General features: G+C 29.6%; 1 protein-coding gene across 1 annotated transcript in view; it reads right to left on the bottom strand.

The window, feature by feature from the left end:
- Positions 1-12,981, bottom strand: part of LOC119599853 (TWiK family of potassium channels protein 9) — a 70,411-nt gene extending 57,430 nt beyond the window's left edge. The window contains exon 1 of the mRNA XM_037949763.1: positions 12,579-12,981. Coding sequence (XP_037805691.1) covers positions 12,579-12,779 — 201 coding nt within the window. The 5' untranslated portion in view covers positions 12,780-12,981. The remainder of the gene's footprint in view (positions 1-12,578) is intronic.
- Between the last annotated feature and the right edge of the window lie 4,178 nt (positions 12,982-17,159).

The raw sequence follows: 17,159 nt of genomic DNA, 5'->3' as shown, positions 1-17,159 counted from the left end.
TATGTGGGTGCGTGTTCCTGTCTGTCTATCAGTTTCTGTGCTGTCTCTATAACCATACGAGAAGTATTCCAAAAAGACTTGATTATGGTGACCATAAATCTTAACACCCCTGCTCAAAATATTAGTTTTATTTGTGTGTTGATAAAATATTTGTAGCTAAATATTTGATTTGCTTCAAAGATTTTCCTTTACACAAAGCTCTAAATAATTTTTCTTGCTTAAATATTTAGAATGAATGGAGAACCCAGAATATCTAGACATAAAAACATACATTGGTATCACGACTCTACTATAAATGTTTGTGTATATTTGTTGTTCTTAATATGTTTTCAAACTCATTCGTTGTATCTATAAAATATATTTTATAGCATTTTTCCCTTTGTCGAATTTGGTCTTTTTTATGTTATTCTTTAGGAAGATAAGTGGCCTTTGAAAGTGTTTAAAAGGTCGTTTTTATTGAGTGGTATGGAGGGTGTGTGTGTGTTTCTGTTGGTTTTTGTAATAAAGCAAAGTGTGACATGGTTTCTGTATCTTTCGTATATGTGTATTTATGCAATATATCATAGGAAAAGTCAGGTATATTTCTTTTTATATAGGGATTTTTGTATGAGTTCCCCCTTTTGTTAAGTTTATTAAATGCTAGAAAAAGCAGACTTTAATAAAGTGTTGAAAATGTATAAATTTATCATTTCGAAGTCAATTGGTGCGGACGAGGCTAATTAGAACTTTATTGATTGTGTATTATAACATTTTTATGAACAACGTCTATTGATCAGGAATTTTCTGTGTTTGTCAAAAATACCCTTGAAATTCCCTCTCTATTTAAAGAGATTTATAGTCTAGTCTATAGTCTAGTCTATAGTCTGGTCTATAGTCTAGTCTATAGTCTAGTCTATAGTCTAGTCTATAGTCTAGTCTATAGTCTAGTCTATAGTCTAGTCTATAGTCTAGTCTATAGTCTAGTCTATAGTCTAGTCTATAGTCTAGTCTATAGTCTAGTCTATAGTCTAGTCTATAGTCTAGTCTATAGTCTAGTCTATAGTCTAGTCTATAGTATAGTCTATAGTCTAGTCTATAGTCTAGTCTATAGTCTAGTCTATAGTCTAGTCTATAGTCTAGTCTATAGTCTAGTCTATAGTCTAGTCTATAGTCTAGTCTATAGTCTAGTCTATAGTCTAGTCTATAGTCTAGTCTATAGTCTAGTCTATAGTCTAGTCTATAGTCTAGTCTATAGTCTAGTCTATAGTCTAGTCTATAGTCTAGTCTATAGTCTAGTCTATAGTCTAGTCTATAGTCTAGTCTATAGTCTAGTCTATAGTCTAGTCTATAGTCTAGTCTATAGTCTAGTCTATAGTCTAGTCTATAGTCTAGTCTATAGTCTAGTCTATAGTCTAGTCTATAGTCTAGTCTATAGTCTAGTCTATAGTCTAGTCTATAGTCTAGTCTATAGTCTAGTCTATAGTCTAGTCTATAGTCTAGTCTATAGTCTAGTCTATAGTCTAGTCTATAGTCTAGTCTATAGTCTAGTCTATAGTCTAGTCTATAGTCTAGTCTATAGTCTAGTCTATAGTCTAGTCTATAGTCTAGTCTATAGTCTAGTCTATAGTCTAGTCTATAGTCTAGTCTATAGTCTAGTCTATAGTCTAGTCTATAGTCTATAGTCTAGTCTATAGTCTAGTCTATAGTCTAGTCTATAGTCTAGTCTATAGTCTAGTCTATAGTCTAGTCTATAGTCTAGTCTATAGTCTAGTCTATAGTCTAGTCTATAGTCTAGTCTATAGTCTAGTCTATAGTCTAGTCTATAGTCTAGTCTATAGTCTAGTCTATAGTCTAGTCTATAGTCTAGTCTATAGTCTAGTCTATAGTCTAGTCTATAGTCTAGTCTATAGTCTAGTCTATAGTCTAGTCTATAGTCTAGTCTATAGTCTGGTGTATAGTCTAGTCTATAGTCTAGTCTATAGTCTAGTCTATAGTCTAGGTCTATAGTCTAGTCTTTAGTCTGGTCTATAGTCTAGTCTATAGTCTAGTCTATAGTCTAGTCTATAGTCTAGTCTATAGTCTAGTCTATAGTCTAGTCTATAGTCTAGTCTATAGTCTAGTCTATAGTCTAGTCTATAGTCTAGTCTATAGTCTAGTCTATAGTCTAGTCTATAGTCTAGTCTATAGTCTAGTCTATAGTCTAGTCTATAGTCTAGTCTATAGTCTAGTCTATAGTCTAGTCTATAGTCTAGTCTATAGTCTAGTCTATAGTCTAGTCTATAGTCTAGTCTATAGTCTAGTCTATAGTCTAGTCTATAGTCTAAAAGAAAATCTAGGAATGAATTAGTGTATTAACCAAAAAAAATATATATCTAAGGTTTTCTTCTTTCTTTAAGTTTTTCTTATTATGTAAAAAGAATTCTTCAAAATTGTATGTGTCATCACAATAAACAACAAAATATCTTAAATAAGTTCATTGACTTCATGTGAAAGTAAATATTTACATAATATTCTTATTGATAGCATCATCTCATTGGTAGTCCACTCAAATCATACAATTTACATGTAAATTTTTCTTATAAATCATGTTCAACAATCTTACTTTGTTCTTTTATTCAGATTTCGAGTAAATCTGCCAAATATTTATATTAAAATTAACACACAAGAAAAAATACTTTTATTGTTTTCCTTGAATTTGACATAAGATTGATCAGACAAAAGACCACCTCGTATAAAGAACTTGCAAAACGTCAATAACTCTTTATAATAATTAGGTCAAATTGTTAACATAAAATATAAAGAATATAATAATTGTTTGTTTGTTTTTTTTTCCTCTTAACACAAACAACATCCATCACTATTAAAACTTTATTGAGCATTTTGTTTAATATTCAAAATTACTTAATAATTAATCTTTTCGTTTTTTTTTTAAATTTTTTAATTCCTATTTATGTTTAATTGCTGAAAGATTACCCAAGAGCGTTAATTGGTAATTATGCATTTTCCAGACCTAGTATAACCCTGACTATTTTAAGTGTTTTTTGGGGGGAATAATAAAAACTTGATGAATGTTTCCCTCTTGACTAAACTCATTTTAGTGTTGAGTGATGAAGATGTATTTTGCATCATTATAATGTTTATATTTTATTTGTTGGTGTTTTTTTATTATTGGTCTAAATATAATTTAGTTTTGCTTGTTTATTTTCCATTTTCTTGGGATTATTCTCTGTTATTTAAATAAAAATCCTAATGAGTTTTTAAGTATGTATGAAGGGTATGTAAGTATATATCAAGAAAAAGATATACATATATTGTAGTGATTACAATATGGATTACAACGACCACCCAGATGAAACTATTTTGAACATTATTAGCAACTACAGATGTATTTTTTTATTGTCAAATTAATAATTTAGTCTATAGTCTAGTCTATAGTCTAGTCTATAGTCTAGTCTATAGTCTAGTCTATAGTCTAGTCTATAGTCTAGTCTATAGTCTAGTCTATAGTCTAGTCTATAGTCTAGTCTATAGTCTAGTCTATAGTCTAGTCTATAGTCTAGTCTATAGTCTAGTCTATAGTCTAGTCTATAGTCTAGTCTATAGTCTAGTCTATAGTCTAGTCTATAGTCTAGTCTATAGTCTAGTCTAGTCTAGTCTAGTCTATAGTCTAGTCTATAGTCTAGTCTATAGTCTAGTCTATAGTCTAGTCTATAGTCTAGTCTATAGTCTAGTCTATAGTCTAGTCTATAGTCTAGTCTATAGTCTAGTCTATAGTCTAGTCTATAGTCTAGTCTATAGTCTAGTCTATAGTCTAGTCTATAGTCTAGTCTATAGTCTAGTCTATAGTCTAGTCTATAGTCTAGTCTATAGTCTAGTCTATAGTCTAGTCTATAGTCTAGTCTATAGTCTAGTCTATAGTCTAGTCTATAGTCTAGTCTATAGTCTAGTCTATAGTCTAGTCTATAGTCTAGTCTATGTCTAGTCTATAGTCTAGTCTATAGTCTAGTCTATAGTCTAGTCTATAGTCTAGTCTATAGTCTAGTCTATAGTCTAGTCTATAGTCTAGTCTATAGTCTAGTCTATAGTCTAGTCTATAGTCTAGTCTATAGTCTAGTCTATAGTCTAGTCTATAGGTCTAGTCTATAGTCTAGTCTATAGTCTAGTCTATAGTCTAGTCTATAGTCTAGTCTATAGTCTAGTCTATAGTCTAGTCTATAGTCTAGTCTATAGTCTAGTCTATAGTCTAGTCTATAGTCTAGTCTATAGTCTAGTCTATAGTCTAGTCTATAGTCTAGTCTATAGTCTAGTCTATAGTCTAGTCTATAGTCTAGTCTATAGTCTAGTCTATAGTCTAGTCTATAGTCTAGTCTATAGTCTAGTCTATATAGTCTATAGTCTAGTCTATAGTCTAGTCTATAGTCTAGTCTATAGTCTAGTCTATAGTCTAGTCTATAGTCTAGTCTATAGTCTAGTCTATAGTCTAGTCTATAGTCTAGTCTATAGTCTAGTCTATAGTCTAGTCTATAGTCTAGTCTATAGTCTAGTCTATAGTCTAGTCTATAGTCTAGTCTATAGTCTAGTCTATAGTTTAGTCTATAGTCTAGTCTATATTCTAGTCTATAGTCTAGTCTATAGTCTAGTCTCTAGTCTAGTCTATAGTCTAGTCTCTAGTCTAGTCTCTAGTCTAGTCTATAGTCTAGTCTATAGTCTAGTCTATAGTCTAGTCTATAGTCTAGTCTATAGTCTAGTCTATAGTCTAGTCTATAGTCTAGTCTATAGTCTAGTCTATAGTCTAGTCTATAGTCTAGTCTATAGTCTAGTCTATAGTCTAGTCTATAGTCTAGTCTATAGTCTAGTCTCTAGTCTAGTCTATAGTCTAGTCTATAGTCTAGTCTATAGTCTAGTCTATAGTCTAGTCTATAGTCTAGTCTATAGTCTAGTCTATAGTCTAGTCTATAGTCTAGTCTATAGTCTTGTCTATAGTCTTGTCTATAGTCTAGTCTATAGTCTTGTCTATAGTCTTGTCTATAGTCTAGTCTAGTCTATAGTCTAGTCTATAGTCTTGTCTATAGTCTTGTCTATAGTCTAGTCTATAGTCTAGTCTATAGTCTAGTCTATAGTCTAGTCTATAGTCTAGTCTATAGTCTAGTCTATAGTCTAGTCTATAGTCTAGTCTCTAGTCTAGTCTATAGTCTAGTCTATAGTCTAGTCTATAGTCTAGTCTATAGTCTAGTCTATAGTCTAGTCTATAGTCTAGTCTATAGTCTAGTCTATAGTCTAGTCTATAGTCTAGTCTATAGTCTAGTCTATAGTCTAGTCTATAGTCTAGTCTAGTCTAGTCTATAGTCTAGTCTATAGTCTAGTCTATAGTCTAGTCTATAGTCTAGTCTATAGTCTAGTCTATAGTCTAGTCTATAGTCTAGTCTATAGTCTAGTCTATAGTCTAGTCTAGTCTATAGTCTAGTCTATAGTCTAGTCTATAGTCTAGTCTATAGTCTAGTCTATAGTCTAGTCTATAGTCTAGTCTATAGTCTAGTCTATAGTCTAGTCTATAGTCTAGTCTATAGTCTAGTCTATAGTCTAGTCTAAAGTCTAGTCTATAGTCTAGTCTATAGTGTAGTCTATAGTCTAGTCTATAGTCTAGTCTATAGTATAGTCTATAGTCTAGTCTATAGTCTAGTCTATAGCCTAGTCTATAGTCTAGTCTATAGTCTAGTCTATAGTATAGTCTAGTCTATAATCTTTATTCTGTTAAAAATACTTCCAAAATGTTTTGGATATTTTTAATAATTTATATTTTAATTGCCAATTTTATTAATTTTGCGATTTTCATTAAAAAATACACTTTCACACCTTTTCTTCATTTTTTAACAGAAATTTCCTCTCATATTTAATTGTTTCATTGTATTTGCATGAATTTTAATTTAATTTTCTTTCCAGAAAAGTGTTGATGTATTAAAAGAAAAATAAAATGCTAAGAAAACCAAATTAAAATTAATGAACTAAATTAAACAAAATCAAATTCCATTTAATACGTTTTCTTAACAACTCATTAATAGAACAAACAATGTTTAAAAATCGATATTTTTAAAGTGTATAAAAGTTTGCTTTTTTTATTTTTATTAATTTCTTTTAATCTTAAAAGGCAAATATTTGCCGTAATAATAAATTTTATACGCGAAAAGGTAGTTTTGATAGTATCATGTACGGGTTGTCAACATACATGACAGGATATTTATAAAAAGAAATAGGACACGTTTACACACATAACGTACATGTGTGTTTGTGTCATTAATTCTAATACATTTGTCTTTTTGTGGGCTTTTTTGAAGGTTGCTATTAAGTCATGTTGTAGAGAGACTTAATAGATAAAAGACAATATAATGTGCCATGAAATCGCAAACGGAAGTAAAAAAGGAATTTCCGACAAACGTATGAAAATTTTTTCTTTTGTATTTGTTTGCATTTATTTGATGGAGATTACCATAACATTTAATAAAGGTCATGAAAATTACAAATATACATTAATTATTTTGTCCACTTTAATAATAAAATATGTTTCAGCACAGAACGGGATTTTCTTATTTATTCCAAAAACATTAAATGTGATGATTGTTGCTTTTGTTTCTAAATCTTTGAAATTATTTATAACGAGATTTTTTTCGATAATAGTAGCCACAATTATAACAAATCAAAAACAATTATACAAATTTTAATTGCCATTTATTCCGCTTTGTATTGTTTTGATAGAAACAATATTCGTAATTATACAAGAAAATACAACAATTAAACACAACAACGAGGAAATATACACAAATAATTGCATTCAAAACATTGGAATCAAAAGTTCAAAATAGTTTAATGGCGGTCAAGGCTAAAATAACAGCATTTTCAACACTCGATCTACATACACTGTTTAGTAAATAAATAAACAATGCTTTTCTAAAACAGCAAAAACAAACAATATGTAGGCAATAAGTCAGGGATGGAAAATTTAGCACTTTTTTATTTTTTAAACTTATGCTAAGTAGTCCATAGACAAGTTATTAGATAAAGTAATAGACTAATCGACAATAGTTCAGTAGACTAGATAATAAACTGGACTAACTCATAGACCAGTTCAAAGACTAGTTGGTCTAACCACCCTACTTGACTACTTTTTAGGCTACTCAAGAAACTATGAACTAATTTATTGTCTATTTCTTTAGTAATCCTTGTTCATACTTGTCCATAGTCTAGTCAATAAACTAGTTTATATACCAGACAATATACTTACTAGTCCCTGAGCTAGTCAATAAAATTTTTCTTAGACCAGTGAATAGACTAATTACGAATTTATAGAATAGTCCATGAACTATTCATTACATATAATAACTATTCATTACAACTAACAAAAGGTTATTTTGGTACTTTTCATCTTAAAAATGTACTTTTTTGGAAAAAGTTATGTATAATTTCAAAATTTAAATATTCCATGCCTGCAATAAGTATAAATAGAGAGAAAATTACACTCATAACAAGTTTTACTGTGTCTAAACGTTTATGTTTGTTTATATAGTGTTTTGGTATGTGTGTTGATAATAATGAAAGTATGCAAAGAACATTTCCATATCCGTTTACAATATTTTATTTATTTTTTTTTTACTAACAAAAACATTATATTAACAGAACACATATTACAAAAATACTGGGTTGTAAATAAATGTTTTATGCAAGTTTGTGCATCTGTATAATTATAATGACGTGTTTTTTATGCATACATACATACGTATGTAAGTTCATAGTAGTTTATTAATATATGTGTACGTTTTTATATTTGAAGCTTGAAATAATAAATAAAAGGCTTTTCTTTTTATACTAACACTATATTTTCTCGCTCTCAGTGTTATAAGAAAATAGTATATGTTTCCAAAGGCAATAAACATCAAAACAGTAACAAAAAAGGAAACTAACACCATTAAAAGAAGAGAAAATCAATGCATATGCAATGTTTTAGGCGTCCGTCAGACTGACGAGGTGGGTTGTTGTTTGATTGTTATTTACTTTGTGTCTTCCATGTTTTATGCGCAACAAAGTGAATAGTTTTTCTTTGCTATTCTGTCAGTAGCTGTAGTAATTCTTAAGGAAAAATGCTTTCTTTATAAAAATGAAGGAATATTCTCTTTAACTCAAAGTTGAAAATTATGAGGCAATGTGGGAAAATTGCTGGGGCGTATAATTTTTTTTTTTTTAATTTAACAACACAACAATTAAAATGCTTTAAAGTTTTTATATTTGTTATAGTGGCGTTTTAGTCCTTTTCCAGTGTAATATGTATACGGATTTTTTAACACATTCTATAATCTCATTAGAAATTAATGTAGTAAATAATGTCAAGTGACTGGAAATACAAACACACATATTGTAGTGTACACTGAAAAATTTTTACTACTACTATGTAGTAGAAAACTATGGAATAGACAATAGACTAGAACAAACAGGACTATGGAATAAACTATAGACTAGACTATAGACTAGACTATAGACTAGACTATAGACTAGACTATAGACTGACTATAGACTAGACTATAGACTAGACTATAGACTAGACTATAGACTAGACTATAGACTAGACTATAGACTAGACTATAGACTAGATTCTAGACTAGACTATAGACTAGACTATAGACTAGACTATAGACTAGACTATAGACTAGACTATAGACTAGACCATAGACTAGACTATAGACTAGACTATAGACTAGACTATAGACTAGACTATAGACTAGACTATATACTAGACTATTGACTAGACTATAGACTAGACTATAGACTAGACTATAGACTAGACTATTGACTAGACTATAGACTAGACTGTAGACTAGACTATAGACTAGACTATAGACTAGACTATAGACTAGACTATAGACTAGACTATAGACTAGACTATAGACTAGACTATAGACTAGACTATAGACTAGACTATAGACTAGACTATAGACTAGACTATAGACTAGACTATAGACTAGACTATAGACTAGACTATAGACTAGACTATAGACTAGACTATAGACTAGACTATAGAATAGACTATAGACTAGACTATAGAATAGACTATAGACTAGACTATAGACTAGACTATACTAGACTAGACTAGACAGAGACTAGACTATAGACTAGACTATAGACTAGACTATAGACTAGACTATAGACTAACTATAGACTAACTATAGACTAGACTATAGACTAGACTATAGACTAGACTATAGACTAGACTATAGACTAGACTATAGACTAGATACTAGACTAGACTATAGACTAGACTATAGACTAGACTATAGACTAGACTATAGACTAAACTATAGACTAGACTATAGACTAGACTATAGACTAGACTATAGACTAGACTATAGACTAGACTATAGACTAGACTATAGACTAGACTATAGACTAGACTATAGCCTAGACTATAGACTAGACTATAGACTAGACTATAGACTAGACTATAGACTAGACTATAGACTAGACTATAGACTAGACTATAGACTAGACTATAGACTAGACTATTTCATTGATTCATTGTCTTATAATTTCACCCCATACTTTCTCTTACTGTAATTTTAGCGCGTAACGTCTTCTTTATATTTGATTTTTAATTATGTCCTTGCGTGCTTTAAAAATTTGTCTTTTTTTTCGTTCATTCATTCAATGTCTTATTTCGAACTGTTATTTATCAATTATATTCTGTGCGTAAAGGCAATTTGTTTTATGATTAAGAGAGTTAAGTATCAGAAAAGAAAGACATATTGCCAAAGACATGGAGTGGAGTTTATTTATGGCAGGAGTTTTCCCCTTTTTGGGGACTAATTTCCAAAAAAAGTAAATTGTATACTTTATGGGGTTTTTCTTGTTAGTTGTTTCGGTACCAAATTGGCATTAAGTGATTTAAGTGGGCTTTAGTGTATTTTTTGCTATTGCTCTTATCATTATATGAATTACAGAAACCTTTTTAGCTTTATTTCCTTTATCGTTTCACTTTTTTTGTGTTTTTTGTTATTATTTCTATTAAAGGAAATTTGTTAGAAGGAAACAAAATTAAAGTAAATTATAATAATTTCTATAGAAATAAAAAGTTTTGTGTTTAAATTTCTTTTACCTGACCACGTTAACAACAAGAGTATCATTAAATTAAATATTAATTATATGCTCCCTATAAAAAGGAAACTTTTTTATGATTCCATAAAAACAAAATTATATAGTCAAAGGTTATGGCCACACTCAACTACTTACAGAATAAATAACTTAATTTTAATAGAACTTTAACACAAATTTAACAAACCCTTAAAGAATTCCCTCATTTAACAGGACGACTTTAATTTAATTTATCATGTTTGGTTAATATTAAGTAATTTTATTTATTTTGCATGTGATCTGCCGGCTCCAAAAAATCTGACCCCAAATTAACACCAATAACAACAGTAACAATAATTAAACAACGAATATGCATGTTTCAACATGACCCAAATAAATAATTTCTTTAAAATCAAAATGTCCGTAAATCCGCTAAAAAACGTTTTCAGCGAACACAAAAATCAATAGGGAAATAAATGACTAAAAAAATTTGAATACTGTGTGGCAGTTACTTTCCATTTCTTACCCTGCCTTGCTACCTTGTTGACACGTGCAGCACGCAAACTTGCCAAACCAAATAGCAACAAATACAAAACACATGGAAAGTTAAATAGAAGTATAAGTGGTAAAAGAAACAATAAAAATTCCTCTTTGATTGACTACCTCAACGAACAGAAAATTTTTATAAATCCTTAAGAGAAACAAAAAATAAATACAAATCCATTTTAGAATTGCTTAAGGAGAAATCACTGGCGACATTTAAAATAAAATTCTTAAATAAATTTTATTTGTGTCTTTTTTTTCTGTAGCAATAAAACTTTCTTAACTGACTGAAATACTTTACCTTAAACTGAATGCCTAGCAAAAGTTTTTTTCACGTTCTGTTTTAGCTGTAGTCAAATAGACATTTAAATGTTGAATATAAATTATTTTTTTTGAAAATTACAATGTCATTTTATCAGTGAGTAGACATTTTTAGTAGCCTTTTTGTTGAAAATATTATAATTAAGAAGATTAACGATCAGCTGGACAACGGTTGAGAATATATGTAATATAACGTTTAGTTGGAAGCACTTTTCATCATTAGTATTAACTATAGTCTAGTCTGGACTATAGTCTAGTCTATTCTCTGGACTATAGTCTAGTCTTTTGTCTGGACTATAGTCTAGTCTATAGTCTGGACTATAGTCTAGTCTATAGTCTAGTCTATAGTCCGGACTATAGTCTGTCTATAGTCTATTCTATAGTCTATTCTATAGTCTGTCTATAGTCTATTCTATAGTCTGTCTATAGTCTATTCTATAGTCTGTCTATAGTCTATTCTATAGTCTGTCTATAGTCTGGACTATAGTCTGTCTACAGTCTAGTCTATAGTCAGGACTATAGTCTGTCTATAGTCTAGTCTATAGTCTGGAATATAGTCTGTGTATAGTCTTCTCTATAGTCTACTCTATAGTCTGGACTATAGTCTTTCTATAGTCTAGACTATAGTCTGGACTATAGTCTAATCTATTGTCTGGACTATAGTCAGGTCTATAGTCTGGACTATAGTCTGTCTATAGTCTATTCTATAACCTGGATTATAGTCTAGTCTATAGTCTGGACTATAGTCTAGTCTATAGTCTAGTCAATAGTCTGGTCTATAATCTAGACTACAGTGTAGACTATAGTCTAGTCTATAGTCTGGACTATAGTCTAGTCTACAGTCTGGACTATAGTCTAGTCTACAGTCTGTACTATAGTCTAGCCCAGAGTCTGGTCTATAGTTTGGACTATAGTCTAGACCATAGTCTGATCTATAGTCTGGACTATTGTCTGGACTATAGCCTGGTTTATAGTCTAGACTATAGTCTGGTCTACAGTCTGGTCTATAGACTATAGTCTGGACTATAGTCTTCTCTATAGACTAGGCTATAGCCTACTATGTAGTCTAGACTATAGCCTACTATATAGTCTGTACCGTAGTCTACTGTATAGTCTAGACTATAGACTATTCTATAGTATAGTATGTAGTCTAGTTTATATACTGTCTATATTATGGAGTATATTTTGGGCTGTAGTTTGAGCTACATACATACGTCATGGTCTACATACTAATGGCCAACATTCTGAACTATAGTCTAATCTATAGTTTGATAAATTTAAATATATTTGAGCAAATTGCATTCCTAATATTAACGAAATTAGTAGCAATTTTATGTTGATGATTCTTGTAATATTTTTCTTTTGTTCAACACTCTAAACGAACAAAAGAAAAAAAAAAAAAACAATAAATGTTGATTAAGTTCATGTCAATGTCCATTTAACTTTTTGCATTTTCTGATTTCAAAAAACATTATCGTTTTCATTTGCATAAAATGCAATATAAATGTAAAACATTTATAATAAAAAAAGCAATTTTTACATTACTTGTACAACATTTATAACAAAAAATCTTTTTTTTTTTATATTAAAATATTTTTTATACAATTTCCTTTTATATTACTCACCATGCCACCAACTCCACAGTATACCGATAAACCCACCAATAAACCAATGTGATTTAAGGCTGCCCTTAATTTTAACGATTTCCAAAAACTTTTCTTACAAATCCCCTTATTGGTTTCAACGGTTTCCACCCTCACATCCAGATGTTTTAGCTTGTTTAAAAGCTCAGCATTAGCATCATCCGTTGCATCAAACTCCACCATTGTTTTAGTATTTTAGATTTATTTAGTTTTGAAGTTTTTAAATTTATTTGACTTTCTTTATTAGTTTTTTCGCTTTTTGTTTTTTTTTTTTATGAAATTATAATTTTAATTTTTGTGCTTTTGCATAAATTTTATTTATTTTTCTTTACTTTATGATTTTAATAACATTTCAGTGGTATTTGTCATGAATATTTAGGATTAAATTATATTTTTCTTTATTTGTTTTAAGTAGCTACTTTTTATTAAGTTTGAAAACTTTGTATAATATTTAACTGCAAGGATTAATTAATATTTGAAATATTTACATTTATGCTTAGTAGTAATTCATAAATATTTGAAAGACAATAAATTTAATATGTAATTAGAGCAGCACTAGCTGTTTTAAGTTTTGCATCGGTCCGAGACCAATAATGGGGGATTTATCTGTTCTTAATACCATCTATGTTAAGGAATTCGGCAACTTGAGTTCTAGTTCTATAGTTCGAATTTTGGCAATAATTATTGATTAATTATAATTAATACATCTAATAACAATACAATAAGCTAGGATCGAAGAAAACTAACTTACTTTAAACTACAGACCAGCCTATAGTCTGGAGTAAAGAGTAGGCTATAGTCAGTACTATAGTCTGTATTTCAGTCTTTAGACTAGACAATAGTCTAGTATATATTCTGGACTCTAGTCTTGATCGAAAAAAACTAACTTAGTATAAACTACAGACTAGCCTATAGTCTGGACTAAAGTGTTCTATAGTCTAGTGTCTGGACTCTAGTTCAGTCCATAGACTGTAGTGTGGACTGTATTTGAGTCTATAGACTGGTTATTAGTCTAGTCTAGCCTACTGCGCCACTATATATTCAGACTGTACTTCAGACTATAGTCTATTCTAAAGTTCAGACTATTGTCTATTTTATAGTCCAGACTATAGTATATTCTATAGCCCAGACCATAGTCTATTCTATAGTTCAGAACATAGTCTATTCTATAGTCCAGACCATACTCTATTCTATAGTCCAGACTATAGTCTATTCTACAGACCAGACTATAGTCTATTCTATAGTCCAAACTATAGTCTATTTTAAAGTCCAGACTATAGTCTATTCTATAGTCCAGACTATAGTCTATTCTATAGTCCAGACTATAGTCTATTCTATAGTGAATACCATAGTCTATTCTATAGTCCAGACTATAGTCTATTCTATAGTGAATACCATAGTCTATTATATAGTCCAGACTATAGTCTATTCTATAGATCAGACTATAGTCTATTTTATAGTAAATACCATAGTCTATTCTACAGTCCTGACTATAGTCTATTCTACAGTCCAGATTATAGTCTATTCTTAGTCCAGACTATAGTCAATTCTAAAGTCCAGACTATAGTCTATTCTTAAGTCCAGACTATAAGTCTATTCTATAGTCCAGGCTATAGTCTATTCTATATTCCAGACTATAGTCTATTCTGGAGTACAGACTATAGTCTATTCTATAGTACAGACTATAGTCTATTCTATAGTACAGACTATAGTCTATTTTATAGTCCAGACTTTAGTCTATTTTATAGTCCAGACTTTAGTCTATTCTATAGTCCAGACTATAGTCTATAGTCCAGACTATAGTCTATTCTATAGTCCAGACTATAGTATATTCTATAGGCCAGACTATAGTTTATTCTATAGTCCAGACTAAAGTCTGTTTTATAGTCCAGACTATAGTTCATTCTATAGTCCAGGCTATAGTCTATTCTATAGTCCAGACTATAGTCTATTCTATAGTCCAGACTATAGTCTATTCTATAGTCCAGACTATAAGCTATTCTGTAGTCCAGACTATAATCTATTCTATAGTCCAGAGTATAAGCAATTCTATAGTCCAGACTATAATCTATTCTATAGTCCAGACTATAGTCTATTCTATATTCCAGACTATAATCTATTCCATAGTCCAGACTATAGTCTATTCCATAGTCCAGACTATAGTCTATTCTATAGTCCAGACTATAGTCTATTCTATAGTCCAGACTATAGTCTATTCTATAGTCCAGACTATAGTCTATTCTATAGTCCAGACTATAGTCTATTCTATAGTCCAGACTATAGTCTATTCTATAGTCCAGACTATAGTCTATTCTATAGTCCAGACTATAGTCTATTCTATAGTCCAGACTATAGTCTATTCTATAGTCCAGACTATAGTCTATTCTATAGTCCAGACTATAGTCTATTCTATAGTCCAGACTATAGTCTATTCTATAGTCCAGACTATAGTCTATTCTATAGTCCAGACTATAGTCTATTCTATAGTCCAGACTATAGTCTATTCTATAGTCCAGACTATAGTCTATTCTATAGTCCAGACTGTTGTCTATTTTATAGTCCAGACTATAGTCTATTTTATAGTCCAGACTATAGTCTATTTTATAGTCCAGACTATAGTCTATTCTATAGTCCAGACTATAGTCTATTCCATAGTCCACACTATAGTCTATTCCATAGTTCAAACTATGAAGTGTAGTACAATCTGAACTAAAGTCTATTCTACAGTCTAGATTAAAGTCTGGTCTATAGTCTGGACTATGGCCTTGTCTATAGTCTGGACTAAAGTCCGTTTTATAGTCTGGACTAAAGTCTGGTCTATAGTCTAGACTATTGTCATGTCTATTCTGGACTAAAGGCTTGTCTATAGTTTGGATTATTGTGTAGTTTAAAGGGGCCCTAAAACTTTTCCTTCTTATAGAGTTTTGCAATTAAATTTATTTAAAATAATTACAATTATCAAAAAAGCTTATTAGACCAAATAACACAAACATTTAAAAAAAATATTTTTTATTAATATTCCTAGAAACAATTAAATATAAACACAAAATTTTCACAGTTTTAGTGTATTTTTTTATGTGTGAAAAAATTTTGTTTTTAATATTTGTTTAAACATATTTTTTGCACTAATTATTTTCACACAAAAATTTTTAAAAATAGTTTAATTATTATTATTTTTTTCAGCAAAACAAGCAAAACACTATTAATATTTAGATATTTACAGGCAGCATCTCTTAAAATAAAATTTATGTATTTTTTTTTCTTGCAATGATGGACACTGGAACGTATACGTTTGGCTTGTGAACCCGTATATAAAAATAAATTATACGTATAATTAAAATATTTTATTACTGGCAGACACCGAGACGTATGAGTGTCGCAAAATTATCACAAAAAACGAAATGCTGTTGGTTGGTTGTTGAGTTATACATATGTATGTGTAAATTTGTTTAATATTTTTCTAGGCAATTATTTTTAATTGAAATATTATATTTGAGAAAAATTATTTAAACTATAAAAGTTTGCCTTAATTTTTTAAAAGATTTTTTTTTGAGACACTTAAACGTATGAGTGATAATTTTAGTTTATTACGTTTTTTTTATTTTTCAATATTTATTTTATTTTTTGTAAATATGTATTTTATTTTGGAAATATTTTCAATTTATTACATTTTTTATTGCCTTTAATTAATTTATTTTATTTATAATATTTACATTTATTTGTTTGCTTAAATTTGGAATTTTTTTCAAATAAACATTTTAATTCATTCGCAAATTTATGTTATTTTTCCTTATTTTTTTCTTTTTATTATTATGTTTAAACTTTGCGTTATTTTTCCGTTTAATACGATTTCAAACCTTACGTTACACTATCAAAACACTAACTGATGCTGGATATTCAACTTTTCGTACTCAACCAGCGAATATTTGAACAACGTGTCGGGAAAACTCTTCGTACTTCATATTTTCGTGTTTTTCCTTAGAAAACAATTTCTCTTACAAAATATATATTTTTTGCCAACATCATCTTTTAGTTGTTCATCTCGTAAAAATTGTTATTTTCGTTCACATCATCGTCATTGTAGTAATCAACAATAACATCATCATCATCTTCCTTGGCAGCATCAGCACCTATGATGTATAAAGTATTCCTTCATTTGAAGTGAAAATTCATTCATTGTGTCTGTCTGTCTGCGTGATGAGAATGTGTGAATTATTCAGTGCTGTTTTTTGCCAACAGTTTTTACCTTAGAAATATTGTTTGCTTTTGGAAATTTGTTGCTTTTTAATATGAGTATTAGTGCGAATTATATATTAAAATATTTAATAATTAACAAGATGATTAAAAGAAAATAGATGTATGAATTTAAAATCTTTATTTATTTTTCTTTTTACAGTCTAAACAAGAATAACTATTACAAACTTTGCCGAAACCAATGTGTAAGTAGCAGAAATTTATTATTCAAATCTCACCTTTTAACCCCATTTGAACTCTTTTCATCTTAACTAATTCCAAAACTCCCTTTCAAACCTCTATAGAAGAGAAAGTTTCTTTTTTTGTTTT

The sequence above is a fragment of the Lucilia sericata genome, unplaced genomic scaffold, assembly GCF_015586225.1.
Source record: "Lucilia sericata isolate MDLA Ls3-8-SP2 unplaced genomic scaffold, ASM1558622v1 Contig000093F_arrow, whole genome shotgun sequence".
NCBI classification, from domain to species: Eukaryota; Metazoa; Arthropoda; class Insecta; order Diptera; family Calliphoridae; genus Lucilia; species Lucilia sericata.
This window is presented reverse-complemented; position numbering and strand designations above follow the sequence as displayed.